The 15,488-nt window shown below is 42.3% G+C and overlaps 1 protein-coding gene across 1 annotated transcript in view; it reads left to right on the forward strand.

The window, feature by feature from the left end:
• Nucleotides 1-2,315: 2,315 nt before the first annotated feature.
• The window catches only part of TRAF4 (TNF receptor associated factor 4), a 31,094-nt gene continuing 17,921 nt past the window's right edge, over nt 2,316-15,488 (forward strand). The window contains exon 1 of the mRNA XM_072138273.1: nt 2,316-2,745. Within this exon, the coding sequence (XP_071994374.1) occupies nt 2,603-2,745 (143 nt within the window). The 5' untranslated portion in view covers nt 2,316-2,602. The remainder of the gene's footprint in view (nt 2,746-15,488) is intronic.

The raw sequence follows: 15,488 nt of genomic DNA on the forward strand, positions 1-15,488 counted from the left end.
GTTTTTTTAAATTGTCTTAATGGGGTTGTTACCTGGATAAAAGGTGCCCCTCATCTTCCCTACGTACCATTGCTGACATGTTTCCTTTAATGACAAGAACAATTTTATGCCTTTTTTTATTATGTTAAGCATGCCCACTAGTAGTGCATTATACAGGCAGTCCCCGGGTTACATACAAGATAGGGTCTGGAGGTTTGTTCTTAAGTTGAATTTGTATGTAAGTCGAAACTGTATATTTTATAATGGAAGTTCTAGACAATTTTTTTTCTTTTGCCCCAGTGACAATTGGAGTTTCAAAATTTTTGGTGTAATTGGACCAAGAATTATCAATAAAGCTTCATTACAGACATCTTACAGCTGATCATTGCAGTCTGGGACTATAGTAAAGCATCCAGAGAGCTTCACCAGAGGTCACATGGGGCAGAGGGGTCCGTCTGTAACTATGGGTTGTCTGTAAGTCGGGTGTCCTTAAGTAGGGGACCGCCTGTAATATGGGCTGTTTGGGCTGTAGCCCAAGTCTCCTAGGAGGCCCATGGCCACCCAAACCACCCACCAAATGTTATACTATTGCTAAGAAATCCTTGTGTCCTTGCTCTCAATATGCATATACACATGAGCCATTTCAAGACCTTTGAAGGTCCACCAAAGGTCCAGAAACCTCAGATTGATAGCAGGAGGAAAAAATGCATCCTCCGTTTCCCAAGAAGTGTGATTCTAGTACCAAATGTAGGAAGGGATTCCAGACTTGTAGGGGCAATAATATTCACACAGCCCAGGACCCATCGCAGTCTTAATCTGCCCCTGGTGCCCACTTTTATACCCAAAACAGTTTACACTGGAGTGACCTGAATTTTATATGGTTTATCACTATTTAAGTTGAGGGTGTAACATAAGGGAGCCAGAGTATCCTAGCCCCTAACACTGGTACAGGCGGTCCCCTACTTAAGGACACCCGACTTACAGACAACCCATAGTTACAGACGGACCCCTCTGCCCCATGTGACCTCTGGTGAAGCTCTCTGGATGCTTTACGATAGTCCCAGACTGCAATGATCAACTGTAAGATGTCTGTAATGAAGCTTTATTGATAATTCTTGGTCCAATTACAGCAAAAATTTTGAAACTCCAATTGTCACTGGGGCAAAAGAAAAAAAATTGTCTAGAACTTCCATTATAAAATATACAGTTTCGACTTACATACAAATTCAACTTAAGAACAAACCTCCAGACCCTATCTTGTATGTAACCCGGGGACTGCCTGTATATAAATACAGTAAGTAAAATTAGCCATATGCCTACTTTGATGACAGTTCTTAAATCTAAAATCTATTCAGGTCAAACTAAGCTCAACTAAATGTGACATAGGATAACATCCTGTGTGGGTTTCTAGTGCAATATTGGTTGCCCATTATAAGTTAACCCTTTAAAAACACAGTTACAAAGTGCGAAGTGGCAGAGTGCCCACTTTGATGCCAAGAACCTGTACGGGCTAGACTGAATTTGGGTGAAATTTGGGGCATTGCTGTGTATCTGTTGCCAGGGGGGTCTAGCTAATTTAACCCTTAAAAAACACCAGTTACTTATTCAAATGAGTAAAATGTTTTGGGTGCCCACTCTGATGCCAGTTTTTATGTCCATAACCTATTTGATCCATACTGAATTTAAGTGCTTTTTATACAGGTAATATACAGGTGTCATTACCTGTGTATATGTCGGCAGCATGAAATCAGTGGGTGCAAACTTTTTAACCCTTTAAAAACACCAGTTACTTATTCCAATCAAACCTTCTGTTTTGATGATAAGTTTTATTCTCAGAACCTGTTTGGGTCAGGCAGAACAGACCTAAATATAAAATAGGAAGTGGCCCAAACTAATTAAACCCTTTAAAAACACTGGTTATTCAAACAAAAATTGCCTGTGTGCCCACTTCCATGCCAGTTTTTATGCACAGATATTGTTTGGTATGCACTTTGATATTTTTTCTCAAGTGCCCAAAATTTATTTAACCCTTTAAATCATATTTTATTGGTGACCAGTGAAATTTCCATAGTGTGCCAGATTGCTCTGTTGTAATGTAATGCTATGGCAGGGCAGCTCAGTGCATGTCATGTTATCAGCATGAGACCATTCATTTACTTCTGATTCTTTATTTCTTTATTATAACAATAGAAATCGATCAGATCAGAATGGAATCAGAAGAAGCCATCTGCAGACTGGAGCTGGTCCCTGTGTTCTGTGCTGTGAGCCGGCTCCGCAGCGCCACCTGTCGGAGGGCCAGTAAAGTGTGCACTCAGTCTCCTCCCTGTAGCCTCGGGGAGGAGGGGTGGCCAGGCTGGGCTGGATGTACCTTGAGCAGCTGAGCTGGAGCAGACAGAGCAAGTGCTGGGAGAGACAGCTGCAAGGAGCTGAGGCTGGGGAGAACACCCGGATCCTACCCCCTGCTCCACTCATATTTGGATACCTTGCACCCTGGTACTGGAGCTGGCACCTACTTTATTGATGCCCCCAGCTGTAGGTGGAAGTGGCAAGTGACACAGGCGACCTTGGACGTGCCAGCCACCTCCCTCCTCTCCTCTGATCCCTGTGTTCTCCCAGTTACAAGATGCCAGGCTATGATTACAAGTTCCTGGAGAAGCTCCGGCGCAAGTTTGTGTGCCCACTATGTGGCAAGGCCATGAGAGAACCTGTGCAAGTGTCCACCTGTGGGCACCGCTTCTGTGACACCTGCCTGCAAGAGTTCCTCAGGTAAGCAAGAAGGGGAGGTGACAACTCTGTATAGTCCTTTCATTGTGCCAGCGCCTCTATACTGGGCACCCGCTTTCCATGCCGGGAGTATGCTGGGCATGCATTAAGGCTTTGGCGGTGACAAGACCATCCCATTGCGACATTTTGTATAAAAATATAATGTGGTTGTGTTATTCCAGGCAATTTAACACAACCATGCCTAGACTGTGTTGGGCATTGCCATGGTGGTGTGCCATGTAAGCCATGTGCGGGTATGTTTTGTTTGCTGCCTGTCATTGATGTGGTGTTTTTTTGCGTAAAAAGAACTACAAGATAAAACGGTGCACTTTTTTTTTTGTTAGTTAGACATTTATCCTTAACCTTAAATGTGCCAAGTTTAGAAGTAATAAGTGTCTGATTACTGGCACCCCCATTGGTAACAGGAACAGGGGTCTCTTGTACCCCCATCCAAATGGAGCAGCATGTACCATGCACTAAACTCTATAGGACAAAATGGGCAACACATGCGATACAGGGGATTTTTGTATTTTTTGATCAATCGGGGTCCCCCCCCATCACGTACCCCCTACATGTGTATAGGGATAACTTGCAAACTTGGCTTAACCTTGACAAAACTTTTGTTTAAAAAAAAAAACACTGGCAGCCACATGGCCAATAACGTAGATTATCCTCTGAATGCTGATCCATAATCTTGATGTCTATGGACAGATTTCCACCTGCCGGTCATGTACTGACGTATCCCCCTTCCAGTAACCCCCCAGGAGCCAGGGGCAGTGCTAGCCCTTGTATTTGGAGGCAGGTTGTATGAATGTCAATGCAAAGATGTGAATGGAGCAGCAGGAGGCTCATTGTGTTACATTGTTACCGGTTGTCAATAAACACAAGGCTGGAAAGTGTATGTGTTGTGATGGGAAGCTGGGGAAATGCACATCAATGTGGGGGAAATGGGTGAATCGTGTCCACAACAAGGGGCTCTGCGCCCTTCACCTTAATCCTTTGTTCAGATCCCTGCTGCCTCTTACAGTCAGGAGGATTTACAGTGTCCTCAGCTCTTCAGCTTGTAAAACGGCCAAAATATCTCATCTGTGGTGCCAGGGCTACCCCCCGGGCACGCTGTAGCCAGTGGGATTCCTCTTTTTCACTTTTTTAATCGGCTTTGATTGCAAGCTCTTGACATGGTTACATTGTGTGCATTGTGACATAACGCGCGAGGAATGGAGATAGGCACAGATTTGTGCTTTAGGACAGTTAAAGAGTCACTTACCCAGTGTAGAGTAATGGTCTGTGATGGGTCACTGCACAGTATATCTATTCATACATTGTGGATAAATGATGAAATATCCCAAAAGATGACCAAAGCTTTGTTGGGGGCACTGAATGGGACCTACCCATCTAGCTATAAGGACATACAGCTAATACAGACACAGGTAGTACTAAGTTTTCACACTTCCTATAACTTACAAGTGGAATACTCCATAATTAGCATTAGTATTATGTAACATCTTTCATTATACTGTATTGTCATTCCTGATCCGTGCATTTGTCTCTGACCCAGATTTCTGCATTGGGATAAAATTATGTATTGTGTCTTTGGGCTGGTGCACCAAAGTTTATGTAATGGTCAGTGTGCGGGAGTGGTGGGAGATGACCCCCAGTCTATGGGATGGACTTACAAGGTGTGTAAGTATGTAGTAAGGGATGTTGTACCTGCAGATTACTGGTAAAGTTCCAGGCATGTTAGGAGTGAGTAACACTACAATCTTCTCTAATTCCTCACCGGGATCCTCCCTTATGCCCCCCAGGTATACACCTCATGCTTAATGTTGTCAGGGAGGAGAAGGACTTTCATGCTTCAGATCGGCCACTGATTAAGAAGTAGGTTACTGCTGTGTAATCCTTTAAAATGAGGAAATGAGTATTTTTCAGAGACCGTCTAATGACATTAGAAAGTTTGACATCCATTCTGTTTCCTTTCCTTTTGATGTCTTTTAAGACAAAAATTAGTTATTACGTATGTTTTCAAGCACTTCTCATGTATATTTTGTAACCTATTGTAACTAATAGTTGAATATCTTGCATTCTGTAATGTATTAGTAAGATTTTGGCCATCTATGAGTTCTCTTCAGCTTTCATATATTTTGCATGGTCGTTGGTTAGGCAGGATCTATCAATGGTCTATGCTGCCCTTTTAAAGAAAGGTGACAGACAGGTTGGATTGCAACTTGATCCTCTGTTTCTCGGAGAGGTAAGCAGCAGCAGAGGTGTAATTGGTCCTCTGACTGCTTATCAACATCTTCCTAAGGGAATAAAGGTGCCTATACACTAGTCGTGGCTCCCGCCAAGAACTTGCATGTTTCTCAAAAGGGAATTCCATGCTGCCAGTAACCTCCAGAGGTGCCCCACCAGAGTTGTCCAGTAGTAGTCCTCTCCCTCATTGAGAACACATGCAGACAGTGTAGGATTTGGGTACATTGGGCTGACAGGATAAAATGATCCTGGGGCCCACCTTCCATCAAACCATTGGAAACAAACTCTAGTAGCCTACAAATTGGGATCTCTTCTAGTTTTCTCCAGTATTGAGTCAGAACCTGGGCCCACCATAAGATCCTCTGATTCTCAGGTGGGCCAGTCCGACAATACTTGCATACATGTCTTGTTTGTATATGGACTGTCAAGTGGAATACCTGTTGGCCAGACAGGTCTTTGTCAGACAGCTATCTAAGGCACTTGATATCTTTCGCTTGGGTAAAGAATAGTTATATTTGGCTAAGCATTGAGAATGCCTATAATTACTTTACAATGACGTATTGTTCTAGCGGCAGATAAATAGTTAGAAAGTAACCTGTTTGTTTTCTAAATACAAGAGATTCACTACTTCCGACTATCTCTGAGTTGCTGTCAAATAGTTAGGATTTGGAGCTGGCTGGACTGCTCTGATGGATTTATGTGTCCTTTAAAAGGTCCTGAATGTGACATAAAGCTGAATTATGCAGAGCTGAGCTCTAGGTAGGTCAGAGCTACAATACCTGTCGCTAGTGACTTATTACACATGAATAAACACATGCAACTATAAATATAAACATACATTTGACCAAGATATGATAAGAAAAGGGTAGATGATCACATTGTTTACAAACAATTGGGGTATGTTCACACCTGACAGATCTTTAACTAATCGGCCGTGTGTGTATATACATATAAAGCCTAAAAAGGGTATAAAGCATAAACTAAAGTCACATACTACACACAGGGGCATAGTGTCCAAAAGTCAAGTGCACATCCACCTTGAAAACTAAGTGTACAGATAAAGAACAAACTAAACTTCAGCTGAAGAAGCAGGAGCCTTATTAACCCCTGCAATGTTTCAGCTTCTGCACTAAAACATTTATAAAGCATTTTGTCTGCAGAAAGGTTTTTTGCCTAACAACCACTGGGTAACCACTAGTAACTAAGTGTAGTCAGAGCTATTTTAGTGAATGGATGAATTAGGCAGACGTTGGATATAATGGGACACTCCGTCCGCTAATAAGGGATTCCTCGTCAAAAACCAACAGCGTTGTCCTCCCAAAGATGCCTGACATTCTTCACCCTGCATGGGGTTATTAATAAAACTGAGTAAAGAGATGATAAATATATACTTCATTTTTTTCTTTTTGCCACCTCTGCACAATGTAGATTAACCCTATGCTGGAGCTGCACAAAGATCAATTCCTTATTATACAGTTGTATAAAAACTGTTCCATGTTGCATGTTATTTGTTTCACAGAAATGTGACTTTTCAAACCCATTATATTGTAATATCCAGATAATTTATGACTAAGAGCAGTTTCACATTGGCGTGCGTGCTGCGTGTCCGTTACGTATTAGTGGCATTTTGTTTCCGTTGTGTCTCTGTTTTGCTTCCGTTTTGTCTCCAAGTCCACAAAGCAAAAAACGAACTTTGGATAGAATACATAACACTTGATTTTCCAGCCTCATCCGTGAAAAAAAACTGACCTATCAACAGTTTTTGTTTTGCGGAGCCATGACTTCTATTGCCTTCCGTGATCCGCATCCGTGAAAAACAACGGACTTGTTTAAAAACTTCTTTTCACAAGTCGGTGAGAAAAAAAAGCCAATGTGAAAACACCCACTACTACTTCATGTCTTTTTCCATGGCACAGACAAATATATAGGTAAATACATGTGAAAGAGTACATGGAAAAGTTTATTGCATTTGCATGGGTGGCGGATTGTGAATCGATTTCTTGAGAATTTTGAGGAAGAATCTATCTGAAATCCACCATCATGTGAACAGGGCTTATGCTAAAAGAAGCTAATGTAGGATTGTTATTGAAGCCATTCCCTGATATATACGGTATATATGTTTTCCTCAAAGGTCACGCTGCTCTTTAAACCATATCCCTGACCGTACTTGTAGAAAGTTCTTGTTATTACTCCTTGTTCTGTTTAAGTTATGTGAAACTGCTCAACCTGGGCAAATATTTGCACATATTACCAGAGACATCATCCACAAGCGTCCTCTTCTACGCTCCTAGGACAACAGGCTCTTGCTTTCCATTTGCCACATTTCACCTCTGTGAAAGTAAGATAGAAACAGGTCACCAGTACATATCGGAGATCTTCAGATTACATCAGAGGGGAGTAATACAATAACATTTCTTATAGATCTTAATAGAAACTTTTAGTTCATGCTGATACATTACATGATGTCATTAGCTGACAAAATACCATAAGTCATAACTGATCTGGTTATATTATTTTGGATCATGTTGACTTTCAAAGTCTCAATGTTTTGCTCCCATAAAAACGTGATATTTTTATTCTTCATGTAGTCATCAAGTCCCCTCTTTACCATGTACAAAGGAAATGCCATCACATTATCCAGAGACATAGGGTGTTATTTATTATACGCTGGCTGTAGCAAGTGCGCAGGCTTAGGGACAGGAACGTGCGCCCCCCCCCCCCCCCCCCTTTATGCCCCTCTGGTGTGGATTGGGGAAAATAATCGCAAGTGTTAGTATTTGCAATAATTTCAGGGCTTCTACGCCAGCGGCCCTGATAAATATCCCCCACAGAGCTCCTTAGTCTCACTGCTCTTACTGTCTATCCTTGTCTATGGTAGATCCACCTCTCCTCTAGGTGTAGAAGATGCCCCCTGTCTATGGTGATGGTAGAACCTCCTCTCCTCTAGGTGTAGAGGATGCCCCCATCTATGGTGATGGTAGAACCTCCTCTCCTCTAGGTGTAGAGGATGTCCCCTGTCTGTGGTGATGGTAGAACCTCCTCTCCTCTAGGTGTAGAGGATGCTTCCTGTCTATGGTGATGGTAGAACCTCCTCTCCTCTAGGTGTAGAGGATGCCCCCTGTCTATGGTGATGGTAGAACCTCCTCTCCTCTAGGTGTAGAGGATGCCCCCTGTCTATGGCGATGGTAGAACCTCCTCTCCTCTAGGTGTAGAGGATGCCCCCTGTCTATGGTGATGGTAGAACCACCTCTCCTCTAGGTGTAGAGGATGCCCCCTGTCTATGGCGATGGTAGAACCTCCTCTCCTCTAGGTGTAGAGGATGCCCCCTGTCTATGGTGATGGTAGAACCTCCTCTCCTCTAGGTGTAGGGGATGCCCCCTGTCTATGGTGCTGGTAGAACCACCTCTCCTCTAGGTGTAGAGGATGCCCCCTGTCTATGGCGATGATAGAACCACCTCTACTCTAGGTGTAGAGGATGTCCCCTGTCTATGGTGATGGTAGAACCACCTCTCCTCTAGGTGTAGAGGATGTCCCCTGTCTATGGTGATGGTAGAACCATCTCTCCTCTAGGTGTAGAGGATGCCCTTGTCTATGGTGATGATAGAACCGCCTCTCCTCTAGGTGTAGAGGATGTCCCCTGTCTGTGGTGATGGTAGAACCACCTCTCCTCTAGGTGTAGAGGATGTCCCCTGTCTGTGGTGACGGTAGAACCTCCTCTCCTCTAGGTGTAGAGGATGCCCCCTGTCTATGGTGATGGTAAAACTATGTCCTTATCATGAGCATCTGTGCATGTTTAACAGTTCCAGTTTCAATTTTGCTAGGCAGCAAGGACAGCATTACATACACAATATCAGACCGCCCAAAGAAACCTCTTCCTCATCCATGGCTGGTGGGAACAGAGCAGAAAGGAGAAATGGAGATGGTGAAAGTTCACGCTACGTCCAAGCGAAAGCATTTTTTTTTTCTTTTTTGTTTTTAGGTGTAGTGGCCTTTCACACAGAGGCTTAATGCTGTATCAGATTGTGTGTCTATGAATTTATTCTGCATACACAAACACTATCAGTGGTAGCACATGGAGGGCTATGGGGTACAGACTCCTGTGCAGTCAATCACATCTTGTGTAGTTTCTATATAGCTATAATATAAAGACTATGTAAAAGAATATTACCAATATTTCTAATGGGTTTTAAGTAATATTTAGCTCTGGTGGTTAATCATTTCCTCACGATCACCCTTGGCCATACATTACATCTGAGGGTTTAGTGCGTTGGCTTTTGAGATATTTAGCCTTTAAATAAGGCTTAATAATAATGATGTGTTCCCTGTATTGGATAAGCAGAGGGCTGAGGATAAGAGCTGCATAACCATTTATTCATTCCCTCCCCCACCTTTGTCTAGGGCCTGATGAACATCCCCTCTCAATCCCTGACTTCATTAAGTGCCACTTGGCTGACACACAATGGCTGCTGCGCTGTGACTGACGTGGGGAGGAGCTGAATATATGCGAGGGAAGGGGGGAGAAGCTTATTTAGCAGCTGCGCCTCGTATTGCTGCCTGCGCACGTGTGCACTAATACCCCCAGCTCACCCATAGGCTCTTTATACACACTTGTCAGTCTGATTAATGCATTTCCACAGTTGTATGAGAACATGCATCTGGGTGGGAGTATTATACTCTGCTGGTTCAGCACCGGCACACTACTATCTGTTCACACGTGTCTATATACAATTCAAAGGGGACGTTGCAAATTAGTGTAAACGCCTATATGATGCCACTAATAATATTCATAATGTAGTAGTCAGTGCATTCAAATGGTCATATTACACCTATATTCTATGGATGTATTGTGGATGAAAATTGGGTCAAGGTTTTAACATGATAAGTGGGCCACAGCCACCTGAATAGCCTTTAGGATGGAAATTTGTTTATATAAAATGGAAGACAAGCTAATTCTCGTTGTGTGTAATTTTTGCTTGACCATGATGAGTTTGGGTCATTGCTAGCTTCAGTTTAGGAAACACAAAAAGGGGTATTCCTTAATCTTGGTGCAGGGTGGTGCCGGATCCGTGCTTTATTTTTCAGTTGGATGTAAGTTTGTGCTGCAAAGGATTAATGAATTGGTGCACAGACTGAAAATGCCAATATTGTGGTGCCGACACTTCATACATTAAGGCACAAGATGCGCAGAAAGGAACATACTCTACTTTATAATTGATTGTCGCACGGTTCATTACAATAACGTCTTTGGGAACCGATCCATCAAACAGTACATGGTTAATTTTCACAGTTGGATGCATCTGCTTTAAGGATCACTCTAAAGATGGGGTAAGGTATTGCATTCAGTTTATAGAGATGTAGGTTTTTGGTTCTGATTATTGGGGAAGTTTTGTTTCCCTGTGATAGTTAACATGTAGCTTTACCTGAGGAAATACACAAAGATAGATATTTTCTTCAGAGGTTAGGGAGCGAGCAAAGCCATGTAGATAACCAGCCACATAGGCTTCACAACACGGCTTCTGGAAATGACACCATGGCCCATGGGGAGAAGTGCCTAGCCTTGATTTATATTAATCCCACGCGGCACATCTCTCCGGTCCTCCTCCTCTATTTCCTGGCTGTGTGCACCAAGCGTGGGGAGCAGGCCCTGTCTTGTGGAAGCCTCAAGTGTTGAATGAAAGCGTGAGGAGCATAGTAGAGACCTGCTCGTACCTGCCCTAATATCTGCAAGGAACTTGACATTTCTTCGAATGGATGCACGCTATGCTTCCGAACATCTACACAGAAGAAACCAGAGTGACTTCATGTTCTCATTGTCTGCCGTCTTGAAGAAGCCAATGCTGTACCACACATTCTTTCAGCTGAGGACTTTACGGTTTCTTTATTCCCACCTCACCATAACCTGAGCAGTCTTCCTATTCTTTTCACTACCGTCTCATTTTCTCTTGGCTCAGTGATCACAGTCTTTGTAGTTTTTGGTAAATAAGGGAGGATATAGGTGCCTTTGTATAAGCAGCCATTGAATCCCAGCAGTGATGACGTATGAGGGGGCATGGCAGGGTCTGCAGAAACTCGTGTCTTTGCATACAGCAAATATTGGAAATATACTAGAGTATGTCAGCCGTACCATGGGATCGGTCTTGCAGAAAATAAGTGGGGGGTTGTATTTTGAGAATATTTAATGGTCAGATTATGTAACCGTGGTCAACCACACCAAGCCAAATAGCTGAAATGCATGTAAGTCATTAAGGATCCGAATACGTAATATATTTTAGATAATTAATCTTATAGCGCTCTATATTATTATCACGTCTGACATTAAAGCAGTTGCCAAAAGTTTGAGAAACATGGCTTCTTTCTTTCTTATAATCCTCATAGACTGTAAGTTCTTTTCAGCAGCGCCCTCACTCCTATTGTTTCATATGACCATGTTTTTACTTAGCAATTTCAATGTCTATATGTCCCCCATAATTTGTAAACCTCGACAAAATATAATGGCACTATATATAAATAAAGATTATTATAATTATATAAAAAATGCCTCCTCTTATGACCAATGCTCGTACACAGTATTGCAATAGCTGTGTTCATTTCTATAGCTCTAAGCTGCAATACTGGCCCAAACCACGGTCAGATGTGGCGCTGTTTTTGTAAAGCATGCAGCCATGTTTTTCTACCAGCCCTTTAAATATTCGTAGCGTATTCCATCATGTGATAGAAGGATGGAGTTGTTCGCCCCTAAGGCTGGGGCATGGCAAAGTGTTTTGCAATGCAATCTGGCATGTGATTTATTACTGGGACTATGATTGTGCAAAAATTTAAGAAAATCAACACTGTTTATGAAATATATATTATTGCTAATTGATGACATCCCATCATGCTGTACTATAGATGTGGTGACATCACACTGTGAACGGGTCAGACATTTTTTGTTGCCGCAGATCTGTGCCTGTGCCATTTTATGGTAGGGTGTCTCATTGGCACATGTCATGGGCCTGTGATTCTCTGCGTTCACACTGGGCATTTATGTTCCATACACCTGATATTTATAGTATGGCTCCCCAGCTTGGCTTTTTATATAATATGCAAATCAATAGTTATGATATATTCTACGACAACTGAGAACATGCAAATGTACATTACCAAATAAACCTTTTACTCTAAAATTAGAGTCTTTTCTCATTCACACCGAGTAAACCCTGCATGAAACCGGTGTTTAATGAAGAACAAAAGATTCAGGTTAATTGCAGTAAAAATCCCTGACAAGGTATGCGAATAGCGTCCTCCTGGTCCCTGCGTTTTGCATAGGTTGCAGTTCCTCACCATGAGCGCGTTCTGCCTAGCAACAGATGGTGTAGCTGTGCCGACATCTGTCTGCTAGGAGTAGGTGCGAGGAGGCAGACCTAGGCTTTGTTCTGCAAGCCCATACTCAGACAAAGGACATTAGTGCGTTTTTTTTTTTTTTTACTTTAAACACAAGTTGCAACTATTGCAACATTTTATTTTAATTTTTTTGAATTTTGCATTGATTGTTACATTCTAATACATTGTAATATTAGATTAAAGTGTAATGTGCATCTCAAGTTCAGCCTCCCCAGAGTGTAGACATCGGGGGAAGACGCAGGACATGTAAAGTGATCCTCAGTATCATGTTAATTTCTCTGAGGTCTGTTTTCTTGCAATATGTCGCTTCCTTATGTGTCTGTGCAGAGGTCAAAGGGGCAGTATCACTGAAACTCACACTAATGGCACATACACCACATTTGCTCCATTTGTTTCCTTTTCGGAGTGTGATTTTTTTTTTTTTTTGAAGTCCATAGGATGACGTAGAGTTCTGTGATTTTGTGTCACCACTGATTTCCAGATAAAGGGTTACACAAACCCCTTTAGGCAGCGAACAGAGATTTATGACAACGTCCTTGAACTTGCTGACTGTGGCCTCTAGCAACCAGTCACAGTTCAGCTTTCAGTTTCTAAACCGTGTTAAATACATAAATGCATGTGCAATCTCCCTATATAGATGGATACATTACATTCAGACTTCTAGTATATTTTATTAATAATTGATGGTGTCCATAAGCTTCTTTGGCTGAGCATTCATTCTGCAGACAGCTATTCCTTCACACACCCCCCCCCTTTCCATACATATGCATGGCCGCATGTGTATGTGTTCTTACAGCCAGAGTGGGATAAACTACTGCCAGACATATCTAGCGGCGGCTTTATCTCCCCTGAGAAATGACATCAGGCATTGAAATGTAACTTTGCTAATCAATATTCCTCTTGACGCCCTCCGTTGGGTCAGGAGACCTCTATTCACAGTGTATAGTCAACTGGTCCTGCCCAAATCAGCTGGTTTGGCTGACTTTAAAAGCTTTGTCAGGGATTAGGGGATTTTAAATATAGGTCCCTAGGGTGAAATAAAATTAACAAAGAGACTATCCTCACCCCTCTAGAGCTCTGATTCAGTGCCAGCCATTACCACTGTTTGTATTCAGTGACTCAGCGGTGACAGACCCTCCACAGCTGCTCACCCGCTGCAGCAGCAGTTGCAGGCGCAAATTGTCAACCTGACATAGCAAAGAGCATTAAACCGCCATCTCTATTGCTCTTATTCAGCCCCACACCGCCTGTTACCATTCCTTGAATATAGAGTCGCATCAGTGATATAGTGTCATTAGCTGTTCATCCGCTACAGCAGCAGTTGCAGGCAATGTCAACCTGACATAACATAGGTCCCCATGTGGTATACAAATAACAAAGAGCAAATACCCACCATCTTCAGTGTTCTGATTCAGAGCCACACCACCTGTTACCGTTCTTCGTATACAGAGCCTCAGCAGTGATGTAGAATCAACAGCTCCTCCTCCGTTAGAGCAGCAGTTGCAGGCTGTCGACCTGACGTCGCAATCAGTTGTCATTTTACATCACTATACAGATCTTTTAGAAAGAAGAATTATTGTTTTATAGCTAATACATGTATTTGCCACAACTTATAAATCAGGATTTGGAATGGGGCATCATTAAATGGAGTAAGGATTACATCTGTGCATTAATGTACTACGGGTGGAATTTAAAATATTCACACAAGGCCACAAAGATATTTACTCGCAAACAAAAGATTCTCTGTTTCGTCCCGATATGCTGAAGTCAGGAAGTGCATGTGTCATAACAAGGCCATTGATGTGAAATCTGGTCAATCACTTTATGGGAAAAGATGGGATTTCTTTACTCTGCAGATGGTTATTATAGGAAACAAGTCATGTATTTCATTTAAAAAATGATGAAATATCCCTTCTACAATTCCCTATATTATGTATCTCACAGTTCCACCTATAAATGAATTCCAAAGTCATATGCAAATGTGCTGAGAAGAGTCATTTTATTTTTGCCTGAGATTAGTCACTTTTAGAGGCTGGAAGGTGAGTGCCACTTCAGATCGCCTTCTATAGTATCTATAGCCAATGATTCGTGTGCCAAATCAGATAAGAATGACATGCTTCAAATCACATCAGATTTATGGTTCGGAGTGTTATAGATCCAGAGATGCGGACCGTTAAAGATATAGGTGAGAATATGAGTTGTAGATGAAGTTTCGGTTCACGCCAGCATCACCATTTCTATCTCTCATAGCTCTGAATAGAATGCCATGTTTTCCAACATTTTTCTGCATGTAATCTGTAATGTCATGTGAACACAGCCTTAGTTGCACATCCCACTTTATGGCCGGTTTAATGACTGCATTTCCTAAATGGAGACAGATTTTTAGCAGTAATTAGCTCTAATACAGCAGCCTGGGTGAAGCCGGCACCAGTCATTTGTATGAATCGCTCCTCTCATGACTTATTTCAAATAAGCTTCTGTCTTATCAGCGAGGTTTAATGGCTCCATTCACTACCCCAGTCAAGATATCGCCTGTGAACAATAGTATTCCGACTTCTGGATAAAATGCCTTTTATCCTAAACTCTTATTTTCAAAGCGAACTAGTTCTGTCGTCTGTGACCGCAAATATCCTGGCCAAATCTTCTAGATAGGAGCTGTCAGATGTTGGCAGGTAGTGGCAGACTTGCATTCTCCTCCGCTGCAAGCGAACAGAATCTACTTATTGTTCTAGTGCCCCGAAATAACCCTGATCATGGGAAACGCTGTCTGCTGGAGACACGGAGGTGAATGGGAAGGAAATGTGCATGTTCCATCCGCCACATAAGAATCTAACACTTTCTCTGGATGAAGCGTGCAATATTCTACTGCTTATCTTGGAGTGGCTGACCTTGCTCTGTGCATGTTATAATATGCCATGAAACTGCGATAATATGAGCAAATAATTGTATTCCCCATGAAACATCTGGTCTTAATAATAATTGTGCTGTTCTTTTCTTATTCCTACTAGAAATGTAGGAATAAACTGACAACTGGGCGTTACCATTCACCTTTTTAAAGAGGCGTGTCCCTGTACAACACTGATTGGACAGACTGTGCAGAGGCACACCCACATTTG

This window comes from Engystomops pustulosus, chromosome 2 (assembly GCF_040894005.1).
Source record: "Engystomops pustulosus chromosome 2, aEngPut4.maternal, whole genome shotgun sequence".
NCBI lineage: Eukaryota > Metazoa > Chordata > Amphibia > Anura > Leptodactylidae > Engystomops > Engystomops pustulosus.